At 39.1% G+C, this 21,722-nt stretch overlaps 1 protein-coding gene across 3 annotated transcripts in view; it reads left to right on the top strand.

Moving 5' to 3' along the window:
• Hecw2 (HECT, C2 and WW domain containing E3 ubiquitin protein ligase 2) overlaps window positions 1-21,722 on the top strand; it is a 212,444-nt gene that overhangs the window by 70,837 nt on the left and 119,885 nt on the right. For 2 of the 3 annotated variants that reach the window (XM_026408846.2, XM_026408847.2), the window contains exons 3-5: window positions 5,173-5,267; window positions 16,957-17,032; window positions 21,321-21,490. In XM_026408846.2, the coding sequence (XP_026264631.2) occupies window positions 5,173-5,267; window positions 16,957-17,032; window positions 21,321-21,490 (341 nt within the window). Of the gene's footprint in view, window positions 1-5,172; window positions 5,268-16,956; window positions 17,033-21,320; window positions 21,491-21,722 lie in introns of those variants that run through there. The other variant, XM_077803065.1, reaches the window with a different exon arrangement.

Below are 21,722 nucleotides of genomic sequence, written 5' to 3'. Positions count from 1 at the left end.
AAAAGTAAAGCCCTCTGAAAATTGATCTGTCCAGATTCCTGAACAAGCTTGGATTTGAGCTGTTTAGAGTACTTCTCAATGTCAGATGACTCTGGTTTGTTTAATCAACCCCCACAGGAGGTAGGTGGCCCAGGCTATATTATTAGGTTATTATTAGGCCCTACTTAAGTGAATTAAGGAAAAATTCCAGTTTAATTTTGGGGAGACGACCATCCTAAGCATTAGAGAGGGGAGTTGGCTTCCTCCAAAGAGTGTCAAATAATCCTCCAGTGAGCTTATCCTCACAGCAACTGAATGGATCATCTGTGCAGTACGCTTTCTTGAGTTTGGAAGTTTAAGAAGTTTCAAAAGTTGTCTTGGCAAGTCAAATGGTCTCTATTATCTCGTGTATTCTTTCATAAACTGTGGCCATTCATTCAATCATACCTGCTTTTGATCTTGCCCTCTTTCTTCTCTTCATCCATCCATTATCTCTTCATCCATCATGAAATATTTATTGAGTGCCAACTTTATGCCAGACACTATTATAGCTATTCAGTAATCCTGGATCGATGAGCAAGTTTAGAAGTAGTAAACTTGATTTACATTACTTGGTGATTATTAAGGATAAAAACACATCAGTGGTATTTGTAGAAGCTGTATAGTGTTTTCCCACATTTATTTGCATCAGCCTTGAGAAATGAATATAGGGTTAGCAGCAGGAGAAATCCAAACAGCTAATGTGAGGCTCTCATCTCTGAGTGGCAGCATTCATGTTGGCATCGTTTCAAAATAGACTTGTCACAGAATGGCTTTTTTTGGGAGAGAGGGTGTGACCTCAGCCTCTTGTTTTTACTTTCATTGCCCCGACTCTAAATGCCACCATCTCTGAGTCCTTTCCCACTCATGTCAGAGGGCCTTCTTGCCCCTTGGATTAAGATTTGGTGCTTTTCATTCTCCATCCTCATATTTAATATTTTGGGATAGTTAGTTCTCAATCCTATAGATTTCTGCCACATCTGCAATGATTTTCCTGACTTTAGCCAAGGAAATCCTCTCCATTTCAGGCTGGGCTGCAGGTGTCCTTATTAAAAAGAAGACAAGTTACAGAAACACAATAATGACAAGTGCACATGTCACCAGGAATGTGGGCAAATTTCCTCAAAAGTGTGAATTAAGATGTGTTTACTTTCTCTCAGATTGTGGCTCCTGAATAAAAGGGCTCTGAATAGGAACTATAATCTTAAGCATTTCATAAAACCATCCAGGACAGTGATTAAAATCATGTTTTAGAATAAATTGCAATTAGCCTGATTTTTAAGATTATTTTAGTAAAACAGAGAGGATTGAAGGAAGAAGGGTGTTTACATCCCATCTGTCTTTATGGTTCAACTTTATGGTCAGCTTTTAGAAACTTGGGGCAAATCCAGACTTTCTAAATAAGGATGAGCTGCCTAAGCAAGCCTAAGGCTACGGACCCAATTCCAGTCTTTGAGGCAAAACAATTTTGTGAAGGGAGTGAGTGACCTGTAGACCATGTTTTTGGAGAGGGCTTGAGATGTAATCATGTATAAATGCCTCTGGTTAATGTAACTGAGTTGGATTGTTTTTTTAAAAAAGATTTTTTTGAAGAGGTAATATATAAGAAGAGTATAATATTAAAAAGATATAATAAGTGAAAGTAAATTTCTTCCCAGTTTTGTGTCCTAGTAACTAGTTTTCCCACCCAAAGGCAACTAGTTACTAGTTTCATGCTATTTATCTGGAAATACTTTATTTATATATAAGACCAGAAATACAGTCTTCATTTAAACAGGATGGTGGCTTTAAAATGCAATATCAGAATCACGGTTTCAGAAACCCTTTACTTCAGAGCACATTTAACACTGTCCACAGTCCTTTCTTCCTCCCTATCCTCCCCTTCACTCCCCATACCTGCTCTGCCTGCTCTGGTGGGGATGGGGTTGTTGTGCTTTTGCCCTGGGGATGTTTTATTTGTACTTATGAAAAGGGGCATTTAAATTGAGGGTACCGTATATTTATTTTAGTAACACTATTGCTAAAATATCCTGAAGTTTACTGAAAGAAGCCAGACTATATTTCCATGATTCATGATTGTGTTCAGCTTTCAGAAGGTACCTAAGAGGTGAAGATGTCACTTGGACCACAATCTCTTAGACAAGTCACCGGCAAGTTCTGATAGGCCAATACGGAAAGATTCACCCATCTCCTGGCTTGCTGCCCTCTGAGGCAACATGCTTTTCCTGAGTGGATTCTTTGGAAAAATTACTGGTTTTTAATAGCTTTTTGGATTTTTCCACCTGTAATTTGAGGCCAGTAGGAGGTGATGTTGCCTGCTGCATCAAGCTGTAGGGAAACCATTTAGGAGGATGGGATCACTCATTGCTCCTTGGTCCATGTCTACCATCTCCCCTGCTTGTGGACATGCTGGCCCTTTGGACACTGGGTTCCTCCCTAACTGGATGCTCAGTCACTGTGCCTGAATTCACTTCTATTTGCCCTTGAATGTATTTCTCTGGAATAGCTTTTTTTTTTTTTTTTATTTTCCTCTTGCAGTTAAAGGTTGTTGCTGGAAGCCTGGATACCAACTTCTCTTTTTCACCCTTTTACATAGTTACCTTTTCTCCTAACTAACATGTTCAAATACATTAATCAAAATGTCACTCTCTCCCTTACTCAGAGGGGAAGTCGGTTAGGTAACCATTTAAAAAGTTTTTGAGTGATCTCCTAAAATACTAAGTAATATTTGAAGATAAAAAGTCCCACTCAATATGGAACATTCCTATGCACTAAGGGGCAGAGAGCCTCACCCATGTCCTGCTGAGAGAGCCTGCTGGCTTCTATCAGGAGCAGACAACTGGTTCTGTCCAGAACTGTGGTGATCAACCTGTGTGTGTGGCTTTGACATGATGATCTGTGGAAATTCCTCAGCTTTGCACTTCTGTAACACCACTCTGCAGGGTTTTGGTGATCATATTCATAAAATCTACTTTTGTACAATTCGTAAGAAGTTTTATCTTGTAGTTCCGTGTATTCTGAATTGTGTGTGTTGGAGATTTTTTGTTACACTAAGAAATAAAATAATGCCCCACATAGATCAGTTAGCAAAACTTGTCCTGGTCATCAATATCGTCTAAGAGAAGTAAGCAATTGATTTTCCTTGGTCTCAGAGTCTATTGCCTAGCTGACTATTAAAACCTTAGAAAAAGAGCAGATAGCATCCTCTAACCTGAGAGAGAGTTAGGAGAAGATATATTATAAAAATGCACTTCTCTCTATTAAAAAATGTCATGTTCACGCACTAACCATCTATTTGATTTATGAGGTGCTGCTGCAGGCAGATTCAGAGGCTGCAGGTTCTCTGGCATTTAGAGTGTGATACTAATGAGCTCGTACCCACAGAATCCAATTGCGCATATCACACACTCTATGGAGCTTTGTGCTGCTTTGACAGTCTTTGTGCATGTGGCTTCACTTCGTCCTCATAGAACATGTGCTGTTGGATCATGGAAGAAAGCCAGTGGAGAGTGAGGTCTGCTCAGCTTCATGCAGTTATGAACTGTCCCCATAATCAAGATCTTGTGTTCGTGTTCAGGAAAGTCATTTGAAGGAATGTTCTCTGGAGGCAAAATCACAGTGAAGCTAGAATTCTTGCTGTTCCTCCCACTCAGCATGATCACCGCTGCCTCCCTGCTCTCTCCTGGCTCTCTGATCTTACTTTTCTCCTTCCTGGGACCTCTTTGTTCCATGACACCTTCTGACTCCACCATGGCCTCCTAATCTCCCAGGTCTCTGTTTTCTTCCTCCTGCTGCTCTTTGTCTGCTGTGTTTTGTCATGCCCAGAACTGTCATCCCAGCTGCTGCACTGTAGACACCTGCTGGATTTGTCTGGCACAGTGCTGGGCATATATTTTGGTGGGGACATAGTAAAACATCTTCTGGTTGATGATGCTAACTGAATTATGAATTAGTTATTGGATTGTGGTTAATGTACTTAATAGATTGAATATTTTACCTCATGATGGAACTTTTCTTATTATTTTATCTTTTTCTTAAACAAGCTAACCAGTCCTTTTGGGTACTGTCTGGAAAGTCAGTGAAAATTAACTTCCTAGAGAAAATATGGAGAGTAGCTCCACTTTCATGATCTTGGTAATTCATTTGAAAAAGGGATTCCTTGCTATTGCTCAGGACTCTCTCTGGGGCCTGGCCACTGGCATCATTGCCAATATGGAATGACACCTTGGGAAAAATGTATCTGGCCATGGCACTTCCGAGACTCATATGCTGTGTATGTTGAGAAATTCTGGTGATTGTAGGTTTTATATTTAACACATTTTGTCTTCTTGCTCATTGATATTGTAATTACTTTCCAAAGACCATAATTGGTATTTGTAATGATTTTTGTCAAGCTTAAATTAACAGAATGCCATGAAGTGTATGTGTGTATATGTACATACACACACACACACACACACACACAAGCATATACACATATGTACATATGCCTACGTGTGCGTATGTATATATGTATGTATGTAGTTCTCAAATTTGATCTCTAATGTCAGCACTCAAATCATTTGGAAAATTAAAATAATACAGATTCCCATAGACTCTACTGTGGTATACTTTTGTACTTTTTTTTTTACTTTTTTCTTTATTTCTATTGACAGTGACAGTCTGTCTGTATTGTAGAGGTTAGAACCTTGGGCAGATTGGGTTTTAGTCCCCACTGTCATTTCTTGTTTGACCTACAGCAAACCCCAATTCCTCATCTCTAACACATTGACAGGAATTTCTGCCTCCCAAGCATGACTTGATGGTTAAATAATAGCATGAACATGAGACATAACACTGTTTGGCAAATTGTGGAGTCTCTTCATAAATGTAGCTAGTTTTATTCTTATCTCCACGCTGTTTGGGTATATGGTTTTCATGCGTCATTTTTCTGATATGTTTGAGCTATTCTTCAGATGTTTCAGAAGAGCATACAACATCAAGCAGGGATTGGTATAATCTGGTATAACCTGTTATCTCTGATTGGAAAAGAAGGGATTGTTCACAGAGTCAAGAGTGACATTGCCTGAGAGGAGAATGATGGGTTTCCTCAGTGGATTCCTACATGACTTCTTTCATTGTTTAAATTACTGTCCCTTCCCCTTTACTTTTCAGCGGAGATAAAAATCTGTTTTAAATACTACCATGGCATTAGTGGAGCCCTGCGAGCCACGACCCCCTGCATCACCGTGAAGAACCCAGCTGTGATGGTGAGTGCCCCTCTCCACCAGCTTCCTTGTGAGGTGCATGCAGGGATACGATTTCTATTTTTGCCTCTGCACCCCTGACAGGGTTACTATGAACCAGGAAAAAGGAAATGCATAACAGCGTGGGCACTGTTTTAGAAAAGGAAATAGCTTACAAGGTTGGCATACCTGAATCTGTAATATAAATCAGTGGGAAAACATGCCGTGTAGTGGCAGCTCTGCAGGGAATCCTCTCACAAGACACAGTGGCCAGTGTCCCCATCACAAAAAGGTTTTAAACTTGGTTTGGGTGGCTGACTGGTAGGAAATGTTGGTATTGCATCTTAGGTGAATTTAATTTACATGAATTCAGGGAGTAAAAGAGAAAAATGTAACCATTTAAAGAGTGGGTGATTTTACCTGCCAACCCAAAGATCCAAGTGCTGGATTTCATTCAATGCTGAGTTGGGGTGTAGTGCCTAAAGATACTGTTTATATTTTTTTAGGAAAATGTGGCCACTTGTTAGAAGCCAACTTCTTTATCAGGTCCTCAACTGAAGAAACAGATAATCTAATTTACTTTTGGAGGAAACTGGTTGTGTTGGACATTTAAAAGAAACTTGTCTGTTCTTGGAATGAAACTTTCCTAACAACTTCGTGATTTTTTTCATTCAATACACCAACTTTAAAACTCTAGCATTCTTGTAATGAATGGGTCCATTGTATATGATGATTGGATTATGGTTTGAGGTGACTTTTAGGGCCCAAGATATGTAAAACCTTGCCGTTTTTATTAGTCATTAATAAAAACCAGGTCATGAATATAACAAAAAATGTTGACTTTTGTACTGTAGGATCTGTGTGTGTGTGTGTCCATGAGTATATACATATAGATGGTTGCACTTTTGGAAATAGACAAGTGACCAGGTGGAGTTCCTGTAATTCAGAAAGCAATCTCTGAAGATGGCATTCTGAAATCTTCCAGACCTGCCATGCACTGTCTTAGGTAGTGTCTGTGCCTCTGAATTGAGTAGTCTTTTCTTTTTATTTATATCCACTGGGTGCCTGCTAAGTGCCAGGTACTAGGGATGAAATGATAAGAACAACACAGCTGTGGCTCTTATTGGTCTGGTGAAGGGCAGCAATATCAATCAAATTACATTGTATTTCTTTGAGTGATACTTCTTTAAGGAGAATCATATTAGTAGGAAGTCTTCTCTGAAGAAGATGTGATGAGAGACAATCTGAAGGGTGAATGGAAGTTATTTAGGATGAAGAGCATTTCAGGCTGAGGGGACAGTGTGTGAAAATACTTCAACACTCAGAGGATGGGGGATTGGAAAAGGAAAGAAAGTGGTGGAATGAAACAAAAATAATTTTTCTATGTACTTATATTAATACACCATAGTGAATCCCACCATCATGTATATCTGTAAGAATGGGGTGCTAACTAGAATAAGATATATTCCATGCTTATATAATTATATCAGAATGAATTTTATTATCATTATAACTGAAAAGATCCAACAAAAAAATAACACAATAGAAAATGAATAAATAAATAAATAAGACCATCTTTGAGTCCCCATTGTAGAAAACCTAGTGTAGAATATAAAAGAATAACCCACATTACTATTTAAGACTGCAAAGGTCCAAAAGAATAGCAATTGTTGACTAACAGAATCTGCCATGTCGAAGAGTAAGCTCTGGAATGAACTTTGCTCCAGTTAATATTCTAAAAAGAGAAGGTACAAAACTAGAAGAGTGGGCAGGTTATAATAAAACCTTTGACTATTTATTGCTTATGAAATTAGACAATAACTACTAATGCTAATAAACATTTTCTGGAGTCAGAGTGGGAGTTTATAGCTGACTGAACATTGATTTCATTCCATCGATTTTGCATTTAGATCACTTTGTTAAAGCCTAAGGATAGTTTGGAGATAATTAATTTGCTGCAAACAGATTTTAGAGCACTTTAAGAGCTTCGTAGATGCAGCACTGGCAATCATAAAGGAATATTTTGGTTCAAAGACAGACTAAGAATTGTTGGTCAATAGATTTCTGACTAAGCTTGAAACACTTGGGTCTGTATCCAGAATTTAAGTGTTGTCTCATAGAGAAACATCATTTGGGGAATCAATGGTGTGCTTCTATAGCAGCATGATGGTCCCCTAAGTATATGATGTGTATTCATTATTGTGACTGATTAACAACATTGATATTCAAAAAACTTACCTTGTATGATTATACCATGTCCAGATGCAAAGGCTAGACCTGGAAGAAATAACTCCCTAGGGATGGAAATGTGCTACCATCCTAATCATATGGTCTCTTTTTTCACATGTCCTTTTGCAATGAATCAGGATTAAAAAAAAAATTGTCTTCACTGTCATTTGTATTTTGAAGCTATTGGTTTTGAGAATACTCATTGGTATGTGTTTCAGTCACTTGGAACAGGAAATCCTTTGGATGAAGGGGTAGATTAAGGCCACCATCACTCACTACCACATATTGTCTCAACACTTGGTTGACAGAGTGGCTTCTGGTTTTCCTGGAATGAATCTGTGTAATGAGTTTATTTTAAAACCTCTCTAAACGCCGAGCACAAATGTGTTTATTACCACTAATGTCCCTGTATTAATGGTAATGTTTGGTCTTTCCTGGCTTTCTTAGAATGAATAATGAAATTGAATTCTTTGAGTATTATTTCAGTTGAGCATTTTAAAATCCAAGAGAGGTCAGGTGGGACACTATTTTTCTACGAATTCTTTGAGAATTGTTTCAGAGTAGTGTATTGCCAGCTGGTGAATTACTTTTTAAAATTAGAATTAAAGGACTTTTTCTTTTGTTCCTATTAGCTTTTTATAATATTTAGTTCGTTTTAAATGAAGATAGGCTATGAATCTTTTCTAGTAACTCACTTAGCACGAATACCTATAGCAGATAGAGGTGTCATGTTCCTGGAGTGACACATTTGACTGAACAGTGTGGTCCATTTGAAGTGAGGCCCTGGTTTTTCAGGTCTGCCTGCACCCAGGCATAGAACAAGGGGAAGGTTGCTTCATATCTTGTCTTTCGGGTGGTCTGCACTACTTCCCAGCAGTCTAGAGTCATGAGTCATGATAGCAGGATGCAATAGTCAGAGTGGTCAGTTGTCTGGCTAGCTTACTCTGCTTCTGCCCCAGTTAACCTGGGAATGATGACTCAAATGGACAAAAAAAATTTAAGAAACCACACATATTTGCTGAGCACCAAATCTATGATCATCAAGGATTTGGTTCTATAGACAAAATGAAATAAAGATACCTGGATGGTACCCTGGTATGTTGCAGATGACATGTGAAACAACCAGGAAGTAATTAAGAATCACACAAAATAGTCTTAATTAGTGTATAGGAATTACAGAGAAGACAGTAGAAATTTGTATTTTGAAATTTGACATATATTTGGAATTTCTTTTGGAATTTCTCAACTTTGCTTGGATTAGTGCAGGTTTTTAATCTGATGATGTCTGATTTCTTTAAAGGAATATGGGACATTCAGCAAAAATAAGACAAAGCGTTAAAACCAGCCCGGGACAGTAGTTAAAATGGTAAAAGCAGATTTTAATCAGGAACTAAAGAGACCTTAAGAACTGACACAATTACAAATATAACAAACGAAAGTGAGGGGAGCAGAGTGGGGGACGTGAGGTCTGTGGATGAAAAGTTACTAAACAGGTAAATAAAAGATAAATAAAGGATAGGGTGATTCTTGCTAAACCGAATAACAAAATTCTTACTGAAGGCAGACCAGGGTGGTCAGATATCGCCTGGCAAGGGGAGGATGAAGAATTTGGTCTGATATTAAAAGTGATCAGATATGGAGAATGGGGATTCTCTGTATACTGAAAGCATCATTAAAAAAAAAAAAAACAACTCAGCTCTACAAATGGAAATGGGAGCCCAAGATCAGAGCCAGTTTAAGCAGAGGGCTCAAGGGAGCTTGATTAAAGTTTGGTCAAGAAAAGAATCTTGGTCAGAGGGTTTAATCCAAACTTCAGAATTAAAGTGTAATTTCCGAGAGGGATCCATCATGGCGGCCGGCGAGGAAGCAGCGATTCCAACGTCTCCACTTTAACGGGATAAGAAAGACCCACCTGAACAGATGCAGCCTACCTACGGAGGAACTTCTAGCATAATTCCCTTAAGAGGAGAGCAGCCGTGAACTGGTAGGTTTATTGGAAGCGACAGTTCGTCCCAGAGAAGTGGATCTTGGACAGCCTCTCGGGCACAGAGGTATAGTCCCCCAGCCATCAGCCGCTCGGCAAGCGGCTCCCCCGGGAGGCCTAGAGCTCGCTCTGGGAACAGCCACTTCACCTGCCCGGTTCCTAATCACGCGGCCACAGTTAACCGGCTCCACAGGTGGCCCAGCGGCGGGTGCAGAAGTCGAGCCCTGAGGCCAGCGGCCACTTTTGCAAGCGGCTGACACCTGAGTGGTTTGGCCCGCCCCGCCAGAAATGGCAGTCAGCCTCCGCCATCAGGGCTTCCCTGGGAGGCACAGAGCTCTCTCTGGGAGCAGCAACCTCACCTGCCTGGCTCCTAACCACGCGGCCGGTTCCTAGCCACGCGACCACAGCTACCTGGCTCCATGGGTGGCCCCGCGGGGGGTGCAGAAGTCGAGTCCTGAAACCAGTGGCCTCTTTTTCAAGCGGCTGACACCCGAGCGGTTTAGCCCGCCCCACCCGAACCGGCAGTCAGCCTCCGCCATCAGGGCTCCCCTGGGAGGCCTAGAGCTCGCTCTGGGAGCAGCCACTTCACCTGCCTGAGTCCTAACCACGTGGCCACAGCTACCTGGCTCCACAGGTGGCCCCACGGAGGGTGCAGAAGTCGAGTCCTGAGGCCAGCGGCCACTTTTGCAAGTGGCTGACACCCGAGCGGTTTGGCCAGCCCCACCCGAACCGGCAGTCAGCCTCCGCCATCAGGGCTCCCCTGGGAGGCACAACCTCATTTGGTGTAGGGGCTGTGCAGAGCTGCCATCTGAGCAAGCAGGGCAGGCAGACCTGCGGCCCACTGGAAAGACAGGCCAGGTACCTTGCCAGCGTGGTGGACACGCAACACCGAGGCAGTCGCATCACACTGGTTGGAGTGGGGGTGGAGCAGAGTCGCCGCCCGGGTCCGGAGGGGGCTCAGCGACCCGTTGGAGAGGTAGTCAGGTACCCCCATTGGGAGTGGGGGCTGTGCAGAACTGCGACCCACAGGCCTAGAGGCCTGCCAGCGCAGTAGACACGTCACACCAATTGAGTGGGGACCCAGCAGAGCCGCCACCCACATCCAGACCAGGACCAACGACCCCAGGGCGTGGTAGTTACGTCACCACAATTGGAGTGGGGGCAGAGCAGAGCCGCCACCCGTGACCGCAGGGGGGGCAGACCTGCGACCGATTAGCGGGGTAGACAGATCACCCTAATTAGAGGAGGAGCAGAGCCACTACCCGCCCTGCAAGGGAGACTTCCCAACTATACAAGAGCAATATAAATAAATAGGGGGTAAAAATCAAAAACACAACAGTTGCACCAAGCAGAAAGAAACGCGAGCAGTATGAAAAGACAAGGAAAGAAAGGACCACAAGCAATGCAGGTCAACTCAACTTTAGAAGAGGTAATAGCTGCAACAGATGGAATGTCAGATAAAGAGTTGAGGATATATATGCTTCAGATGATCTGGAGTCTCAAGGAAGACATGAGACAGCAAAATCAGACAATGAAAGATCACATCGACAAACAAATCCAGGAAGTAAAAGATCAATTTCACAGGGAGATAGAGGTAATAAAAAACAAACAAATAGAAATCCTAGAAATGCAGGAAACAGTAAACCAACTTAAAAACTCAGTTGAGAATACTACCAGCAGAGTAGATCACTTAGAAGAGAGAACATCAGACAATGAAGACAAAGTATTTCAACTGGAAAAGAACATAGACAGCTCAGCAAGACTGCTAAGAAACCATGAGCAGAACATCCAAGAATTATGGGACAATATCAAAAGACCAAATTTAAGAGTCATTGGGATACAGGAAGGCACAGAGCTCCATACCAAAGGAATAAACAGTCTATTCAGTGAAATAATACGAGAAAACTTCCCAGACTTGAAGAATGAGACAGAATCCCAAATCCTAGAAGCCTACAGGACGCCAAATGTGCAAAATCATAAGAGATCCACACCTAGACACATTATAATGAAGATGTCCAACATACAGAATAAGGAGAGAATTTTAAAAGCTGCAAGAGAAAGAAAGCAGATTACATTTAGGGGTAAACCAATCAGGATAACATCTGATCTCTCAACACAGACTCTGAAAGCTAGAAGATCCTGGAATAACATATTTCAAACTCTGAAAGAAAATGGGTTCCAACCAAGAATCGTGTATCCGGCGAAATTAAGCTTCAGGATAGAAGATGAAATTAAAACCTTCCACGATAAACAAAAGTTAAAAGAATTCACAGCTAGAAAACCATCTCTTCAAAAAATCCTTGGCAAAACATTACAGGAAGAGGAAATGGAAAATAACATTGAAAACCAACAATGGGAGGTAGGACAGTAAAGGGGGGAAAGTAGTCAAAGTGGATAATAAATCAGGTTTAGGAACATCAATAAACAAATATGGCTAGAAGAAGAAACCAGATCTCAATAATAACCCTAAATGTTAATGGCTTAAATTCACCAATCAAGAGACACAGGCTAGTAGAATGGATCACAAAACAAGACCCAACAATATGCTGCCTACAGGAGACGCATCTGATAGGAAAAGATATTCATAGACTGAAGGTGCAAGGTTGGGAAAAATCATACCACTCATATGGACTGCGGAAACAAGCAGGAGTGGCCATACTCATATCTAATAAAATAGATTTCAAGACAAAGTTAATCAAAAGGGATAAAGAAGGACACTTCATACTGCTCAAGGGAACCATACACCAACAAGACATAACAATCATAAATATATATGCCCCAAATAATGGTGCAGCTTTGTTCATCAAGCAAACTCTTCTCAAGTTCAAGAGTCTAATAGACCACCATACAATAATCATGGGAGACTTCAACACACCTCTCTCACCACTGGACAGATTTTCCAAACAAAAGTTAAATAAGGAAACTATAGAACTCAATAACACAATTAACAACCTAGACCTAATTGACATATATAGACTATACCACCCAACATCAAGTAGTTACACTTTTTTCTCAGCAGCTCATGGAACCTTCTCAAAAATAGACCATATATTATGTCACAGGGCAACTCTTAGACAATATAAAGGGGTAGAGATAATACCATGCATCTTATCTGACCACAATGGAATGAAACTGAAAATCAATGATAAAGGAAGGAAGGAAAAATCAAGCATCACTTGGAGAATGAACAATAGGTTGCTGAATGATCAATGGGTTTTAGAAGACATCAAGGATGAAATTAAAAACTTCCTAGAGTTAAATGAAAACACAGACACAACATATCGGAATCTATGGGACACATTGAAAGCAGTTCTAAGAGGAAAATTCATTGCTTGGAGTTCATTCCTCAAAAAAAGAAAAAACCAACAAATAAATGATCTCATACTTCATCTCAAAATCCTAGAAAAAGAAGAGCAAAACCACAGCAAAAGAAGTAGAAGGCAAGAAATAATTAAAATCAGAGCTGAAATTAATGAAATTGAAACAAAAGAAACAATTGAAAAAATTGACAAAACTAAAATTTGGTTTGTTGAAAAAATAAATAAAATTGACAGACCCTTAGCCATGCTAACGAAGAGAAGAAGAGAGAGAACCCAAATTACTAGCATACGGGATGAAAAAGGCAATATCACAACAGACACTTCAGAAATACAGAAGATAATCAGAAATTATTTTGAATCATTATACTCCAATAAAATAGAAGATAGTGAAGGCATAGATAATTTTCTTAAGTCATATAATCTGCCCAGATTGAGTCAGGAGGATATAGACAACCTAAACAGACCAATAACAACAGAGGAAATAGAAGAAACCATCAAAAGACTACCAACTAAGAAAAGCCCAGGACCGGATGGGTATACAGCAGAGTTTTACAAAACCTTTAAAGAGGAACTAACACCAATACTTTTCAAGCTATTTCAGGAAATAGAAAAAGAGGGAGAACTTCCAAATTCATTCTACGAGGCCAACATCACCCTGATTCCGAAACCAGACAAAGACACTTCAAAGAAAGAAAACTACAGACCAATATCTCTAATGAACATTGACGCAAAAATCCTCAATAAAATTCTGGCCAATCGGATTCAAATACATATCAAAAAAATTATACACCATGATCAAGTAGGATTCATCCCTGGGATGCAAGGCTGGTTCAATATACGGAAATCAATAAATGTTATTCACCACATCAATAGACTTAAAAATAAGAACCATATGATCATCTCAATTGATGCAGAAAAAGCATTCGACAAAGTACAGCATCCCTTTATGTTCAAAACTCTAGAAAAATTAGGGATAACTGGATCATACCTCAACATTGTAAAAGCAATCTATGATAAGCCACAGGCCAGCATCATTCTGAATGGAGAAAAATTGAAGGCATTCCCTCTAAGATCTGGTACAAGACAGGGATACCCCCTCTCACCACTTCTGTTCAACATAGTCCTCGAAACACTGGCCAGAGCAATTAGACAAACGAAAGAAATTAAAGGCATAAAAATAGGAAAAGAAGAACTTAAATTATCACTATTTGCAGATGATATGATTTTATACCTAGCAGACCCAAAAGGGTCTACAAAGAAGCTATTAGAGCTAATAAATGAATTCAGCAAAGTGGCAGGATATAAGATCAACACGCATAAATCAAAGGCATTCCTGTATATCAGCAACAAATCCTCTGAAAAGGAAATGAGGACAACTACTCCATTCACAATATCCAAAAAATAAAAATACTTGGGAATCAATCTAACAAAAGAGGTGAAAGATTTATACAATGAAAATTACAGAACCCTAAAGAAAGATATAGAAGAAGACCTGAGAAGATGGAAAAATATACCCTGCTCATGGATAGGCAGAACTAACATCATCAAAATGGCGATATTACCAAAAGTTCTCTATAAGTTCAATGCAATGCCAATCAAAATCCCAACAGCATTTCTTGTAGAAATAGATAAAAGAATCATGAAATTCATATGGAATAATAAAAGACCCAGAATAGCAAAAACAATACTAAGCAGGAAGTGTGAATCAGGTGGTATAGCGATACCAGACTTCAAACTATACTACAGAGCAATAGTAACAAAAACAGCATGGTACTGGTACCAAAACAGGCAGGTGGACCAATGGTACAGAATAGAGGACACAGTAACCAATCCACAAAACTACAACTATCTTATATTTGATAAAGGGGCTAAAAGCATGCAATGGAGGAAGGATAGCATCTTCAACAAATGGTGCTGGGAAAACTGGAAATCCATTTGCATCAAAATGAATCTGAATCCCTATCTCTCGCCATGCACAAAAGTTAACTCAAAATGGATCAAGGAGCTTGATATTAAATCAGAGACACGGTATCTGATAGAAGAAAAAGTTGGTTATGATCTACATGCTGTGGGATCGGGCTCCAAATTCCTCAATAGGACACCCATAGCGCAAGAGTTAACAACTAGAATCAACAAATGGGACTTACTCAAACTAAAAAGTTTTTTCTCAGCAAAAGATACAATAAGAGAGATAAACAGGGAGCCTACATCCTGGGAACAAATCTTTACTCCACACACTTCAGATAGAGCCCTAATAACCAGAATATACAAAGAACTCAAAAAATTAGACAATAAGATAGCAAATAACACAATCAATAAATGGGCCAAGGACCTGAACAGACACTTCTCAGAGGAGGACATACAATCAATCAATAAATACTTGAAAAAATGCTCACCATCGCTAGCAGTCAGAGAAATGCAAATCAAAACCACCCTAAGATACCATCTCACTCCGGTAAGACTGGCAGCCATTAGGAAGTCAAACAACAATAAGTGCTGGAGAGGATGCAGGGTAAAGGGCACTCTTGTTCATTGCTGGTGGGACTGCAAACTGGTGCAGCCAATTTGGAAAGCAGTATGCAGATTTCTTGGAAAGCTGGGAATGGAACCACCATTTGACCCAGCTATTCCCCTTCTCGGTCTATTCCCTAAAGACCTAATAAGAGCATGCTACAGGGACACTGCTACATCGATGTTCATAGCAGCTCAATTCACGATAGCAAGACTGTGGAATCAGCCTAGATGCCCTTCAATAGATGAATGGATAAAAAAAATGTGGCATTTATACACTATGGAGTATTACTCTGCATTAAAAAATGACAAAATCATAGAATTTGGAGGGAAATGGATGGCATTAGAGCAGATTATGCTAAGTGAAGCTAGTCAATCTTTAAGAAACAAATACCAAATGACTCCTTTGATATAAGGGGAGTAAACAAGGACAGGGTAGGGACAAAGAGCTTGAGAAGAAGATTTACATTAAACAGGTATGAGAGGTGGGAGGGAAAGGAAGTGAGAAGGGGAATCGCATGGAAATGGAAGGCGATCCCCAGGGTTATACAAAATGACATATAAGAGGAAAGGAGGGGTAAGACAAGATAATACAAATGGAAGAAATGATTTACAGTAGAAGGGGTAGAGAGAGAAAAGGGGAGGGGAGGGGAGGGGAGCGGGGATAATAGAAAATAGGACAGACAGCAGAATACATCAGACACTAGAAAGGCAATATGTCAATCAATGGAAGGGTAACTGATGTGATTCAGCAATCTGTATACGGGGTAAAATTGGGAGTTCATAACCCACTTGAACCAAACCGTGTAATATGATGTATTAAGAACTATGTAATATTTTGAAAGACCAATAATAAAAAAATTTTAAAAAAAATAAAGTGTAATTTCCACTCTCCAATGATTCAGAATATATTCTGCCTTCAATTCTGTCTCTTCCAGTGTTATGTACTTCTTTATCAGAGTATCATGAAGGTCTTCCAGTATACCAGAATTGTGCATAAATTGAGAAAGGCCTAAATTTGAAATGGGGTCTATAAATGATTGGTTTCATGTGAAATATAATTTACTTGGAAGATTTTAGGAAAAAATATATCAGTACAATAGTACCACAAGTTCCTATTATTGTTCTTTATAACAGCATTGCCATGTACTTACAGCACAATAGAATAGAAGCTTAGAAAGGAGGTAGGACACCCCTGTGGAAACTCACATATTTTTCAAGAGAGGATGACTGTACGTGTGGATGAGTCTGATATAAATCAACTATTTAGTTTCTTCTAGGTTTTTATAAGTCTGAAGGAATTTGATGTTTAGTGTTTAACTTAAGGAAGTGTTAAATAATAATGTTGTTAGTAAGTGTAAGTGCATTTACTTCATGTCAACTATATTCTCATTAAAGGAGAAAAGGATATAAGATAGGCTGATTCATATTCATAAAGGATTTCAAAACTCGTTATTTGAATTTGGGGGTAAGATCAAATTTGAATATGAACCTTTATTTTGCTTCAAGAATCTATATTTCTTTGTTCCAAGATTTGGAAATTTACAGATAAGCTGCAATGTGTTTTGATACAAAAATCATTGTATTTGCAAACATATGCAGTTCCTGGGGAAGATAAGGTAGCATAATACCTGTGTTGACACTTCAAATACTTTTTTTTTCTCCTCAGATGGGGGCAGAGGGCATGGAAGGAGGTGCTTCAGGAAATCTGCATTCTCGGAAGCTGGTCAGCTTTACCTTGTCAGGTAAGAATGTCTTTAATTGTGGCATCTAGTTTGAAAGTGTCTGATTTCAAGGTAGGGATAGTTCAAAGGTAGGGATAGTTCCTTCTTTCTGCACAATCCCATAAATAACATGTGAATTTATTGTTTTGGAATTTTTTGGTCATACTTTTAGGAATTCAAGTATACCTTTTTCCCTGATGAAATTACATCATTAATATAAATTCATAAATTATTTCTTCTACAAAGTTTTCTGATGATTAAAGGACTATATGTGTACTTACTAAAACTGTAACACAACGTGCTAATTCCACTGAGGAGTTTTGATTATTTTGAACAATTATGCTTACTTCACTTAGAGAAAGTAAAATTTTAAAGACTTGGTATACTTTTTTTTTTAAAAAAAAAAGTCAAGGTATACTTCTTTCTGTGCAGGAATATACATAAAAATTGGAAAGTGAATAAAACAAGCTTTTGTTTGTTTTCTTGTTAGTTAAATATTCTGGCTGCTTGTGTGTTTCTCATACAGTTGATGTACTGCTCTTCTCTCTGAGCCATGAATTTGGACCCTTTTTCAGTCTGTGCCTTTGGTTCAGCTGAAGCCAGTGATTTAAAAAAAAAAAAGAATAATCTAAATTTAGTACCAAAGGGATTATTTTTTGCCAAAACATCAGTTTATACAAACTGAAAAATTTTGCATGAAGAATGTACATATCTATCTATGTATGTACTGCAATGTAGAAAAGGTGAGTTGTATTTCATGCATAGGTCATTGTCAGAGAAGTTTGAAAGCCACTGATTAAAAAAAAAAATGAACTGGGAGCTAAAGTCAAGGATATGCCAAGATCAGTATTTGAATTGGACTTCTAAAACAGATGACTGTATGACAACAAAGTCTAACTGATGTCTGTCACAGTAAGATGTTTTGTTTCATTGCTCTGTGATGTAGTGCTTCTGAAATTTAAATTAGACCCACTTTTCCTGACTGCAGAAAAAATGTTGTGAGTGAAAACAGACGTTCTCAAAAGTGAGATCTTAAAATCAGACTCTTCCACAAGGCACAATTGTCACAAATGACTGAAGCATGCACATCTGTTCATTGCTGGTTCATGTCCCTCCCAGCAGCTACATTTGCTTTTTCATAGTCCTTCCCCCCTCCTTTGAGGCTGTTGCATGTGAAAACCTTTTTTGCTTTGGTTCTCTGGTGAATATCACAAGTTTATACTTCAAATATAATGTAATACAACATGCTAATTGAACTGGCAGGTTATGGTCCAAATCTGGCCACTAATTATAGTTTTCTTTTCTTTCTTTCTTTTTCTTTTTCTTTTTTTTTTTTTTACTGAAAATTGAACCCAGGGGCTCTTTATTATTGCACTATATACCCAGTCCTTTTTGGTTTTAATTTTTCCATTTTGTGACAGAGCCTTGCTAAGTTGCTGAGGCTGGACTTGAACTTGTGATCCTCCTGCCTCAGCCTATTAAATAATTTTGTTTGGAACCCGTAGGATTTAAACAACATCTAGGTTTTTAGAAGGACAGCTAAAATCCTGTTGTACTACTCTCCTACCCCTATCTCCTGTTTTCTGAAAACATCTTGGTTGTTTAGAACTTTGTAGTCCTGAGAGGCTGCAGGTACTGAAATTCCTTGTTATAGTAGTGAACAATTATCTAACCCCAATAGCTCAGAAACTTTAAAGTTCAAACATACCATGGTTTCTTTTGTACAACATGAAATTTCGCTCTATACCCAATGGGTTTCTTAGTTTACAGTTATTGCCTCATGCTTTCAATTGATACCATTCTAAATATAACACTCACATAGTGATTTTAACTCCGGAGGGCATGCTATTAACTCACCGTGGGAGAATGACCATCTGGAAGGTTAAAATTCTTAGAGCATTTCCTGAAAAGTAGAAAAATAAATTTCAGGGCACAGCCAAATGCTTCTTTTAATACTTCTTCTAGCATCCCACCTCTCTTCACATGGAGGCTGGTTACCTAACATCTGTTTTTGTTTCCAACCATAGAGTCAGACATTTGCAGATACACAGAAGTGGCTAAAAATCATAGGAGATGAAAGCAATTCCATAAGGTTAATTCTAGAAGCTTAATCTGGTTGTAACATATCGACTGTGGATGCTAATTTTTATCTGAGAGCATTGAAGCACTGTACAATGGTTGCCTACAAATATTCTACTCTTGAGTATCTAAGGATAAGTAGGAATACAAATAATTGAACTCTACAACTAAAATAAAAATTGTGCTTGAATTAATATTTTAAATCTCTTCCAAATAAGGCTGTAACTAGGGTATTTAACATGTCATACCTTTGTGACTTTAAGTCCTTCTTTGGCCTATCATGTGGTGTGGATATGGACAATAAAACATACACAAGAAAAAAGCAAGAAGCAAGAGCACAAGTGAAATGGATAAAGGGAACTAAATTATCAGATTAAAAATGATTGGAAGTGTATTTATTAATGAAGATGTGTGTGTACTATGTCTTGTTTCTCATTGTGGAAGATTTTAATATCAGGGTTATCTAACAGTGACATCTTTCATCCCAGTGACTTAATCTTCTGGTGAAATGCTTCTCGTTTGAAGGAACACTTTTTGCAAATGGCTTAGCTCTGCCAGACTTTGCAGCAGCCACTTCTGTCCACATTCCTCTTCATTTATTGCAAAGAAATTCCTTGTCTGGAAGTAGATTTTAATGTCTAAAGTATATCATTCTGCCTCTGAGTCCAAGGCAAGCCTACTCAAAGGCAAGAAAATAAATGTGTAAATTGCATTTCCCTTTCAAAGCGACTTTATGCTAAATAAAATCAAGTGAAAACGTGTGGCACTATTAAACTGACAGTACAGTGCAAACGCTGCATTTCATAGTGACTGCTTAGTTTATGAAGCATCAGCAATAGGGTCTGTGAGGACAATGAGATTACAGCAGCTTTTCTGAGTGTCTGTCTAGTCCTTTCTTTGTCTCTTCCCTTTCTTGCTGGTTGTCAGGCTAAAGGTTGTATTATATTTCATGCAGTGTCATTAACACAAGGTCCTTTGGTTGAATACTTCAGTATTTGCTGACGTATTAAGCTTCCTCCCTCTCCTGCCAGTTATGTGTCACTGGGCAGTCCTCACCTGCTTTCTTCACATATGTCCAGGCCATGAGTTCTTGTGAGCCATTGGAAGCCCTCTCCAGTTTGACCTGGAGGATTCTATGGTCAACCAGCCCCAGGCCAATTCTCTTCTCCTAAGAAAGACCTTCTAGTTTCAGAAATGGATTTCCATGAGATGACCCTGGAGACCCTTTGAAAAGCCCAAGGTTTTGATGCTGTCTGAACCAGAGTGTTTAGGACCTCCTCAGACTGATTCACATGAAGTTACTTACATTCTTTTCTTCCAGAAGTTTTCATGATTGCTTAGCTCACAGACCTACATTAATCCACTGATAATCTCAGAACTGGGGAACCAGGAGGGCCATCTTTTGTTCCTGTCATTTTTATATCTCTTAGCCTGACTATTTTTTTTTTTTTTGAGTATCAGTTTCCTCACTAAACAGACTTTAGCTAGGACATTTATGCACATGACAATTTGTGAAACTAAGGTGAGTTCTAGGACATTCATCAAATATTTAGATTACAGACTATAGAAAAAAATATCTGTAGAATTATTTAAAATAGCAGGCAAGACCCACATCTATGAATCATTTCTGGTCCACTCTTTCCACCTAATGTTCTTCACACTTATGAAACATATACAGCATTTTAAACATGGCAACCATGAATGTGTACTCTGAAGCTTCTGCTCTAATTAAACTTAATTCAAACTCATTTCCATATGTATGTAAAAGATTCATTTTTTTCATGGAGGAAGTTGCTGTCCAATAAACTATTTACTAAGGATTTTTCTCAAGACACTGTCTAAAACTCTGGTTGCCAAATTACTACTCTGGGAAAGGTGGTAAAGATGCACCTGCTGGCATCTAAAGGTTTCCAGGATAGGGAGCGCAGGGGTGTGAGGTGGTGGTAAAGGTTTGGCTTCAGTTTTACAACCTGTGAGGAAAAACCATCTTTGAAATTGCAGCCACAACCCACTTGTCCTCATCTGTCCAAGCAATTATAGCGTGAATAAATTTTGTTGTTGTTTTACTGAATTGTTGTGTTTAGAACCTCTTGTGTGATTAAGAGTGAATTATCTTTGAGCTGTTGTTCTAATCAGGATATGTGGATCCTTCCTTCTGCCTTTTTCCATCCCTCCCTCTTCCCTCCTCCTCCTTCTTTGTCTCTCCCTCCTTCTCTCTCTTTCTTTAAAGATCTTAGGGCAGTTGGGCTAAAGAAAGGGATGTTCTTCAATCCTGACCCTTATCTTAAGATGTCCATTCAGCCAGGGAAGAAGAGCAGTTTCCCCACCTGTGCTCACCATGGGCAGGAGAGAAGGTCTACTATCATCAGTAACACCACTAATCCTATTTGGCACCGAGAGGTAAGATGACCCTTAGGGGTCTTCTACTTGACAGAATGTCAGCCAGGTTCATTGTTTACCTTCTGAGCTCTATGCACCTTGAACTACTCATGGGTGTGGGCAATATGGCTAAGATGTGTGGGCAATATGGCTAAGATGTTAGGGAAAGAGGGTACAATTAGACTGAATTTTTCTATCTCATTAAAGTTGGGTCCAAGAAAGTTGAGGTATTTACTTCAGGGACACAATTTAA

The sequence above is a fragment of the Urocitellus parryii genome, chromosome 1 (genome assembly GCF_045843805.1).
Source record: "Urocitellus parryii isolate mUroPar1 chromosome 1, mUroPar1.hap1, whole genome shotgun sequence".
Taxonomy (NCBI): Eukaryota; Metazoa; Chordata; class Mammalia; order Rodentia; family Sciuridae; genus Urocitellus; species Urocitellus parryii.
This window is presented reverse-complemented; position numbering and strand designations above follow the sequence as displayed.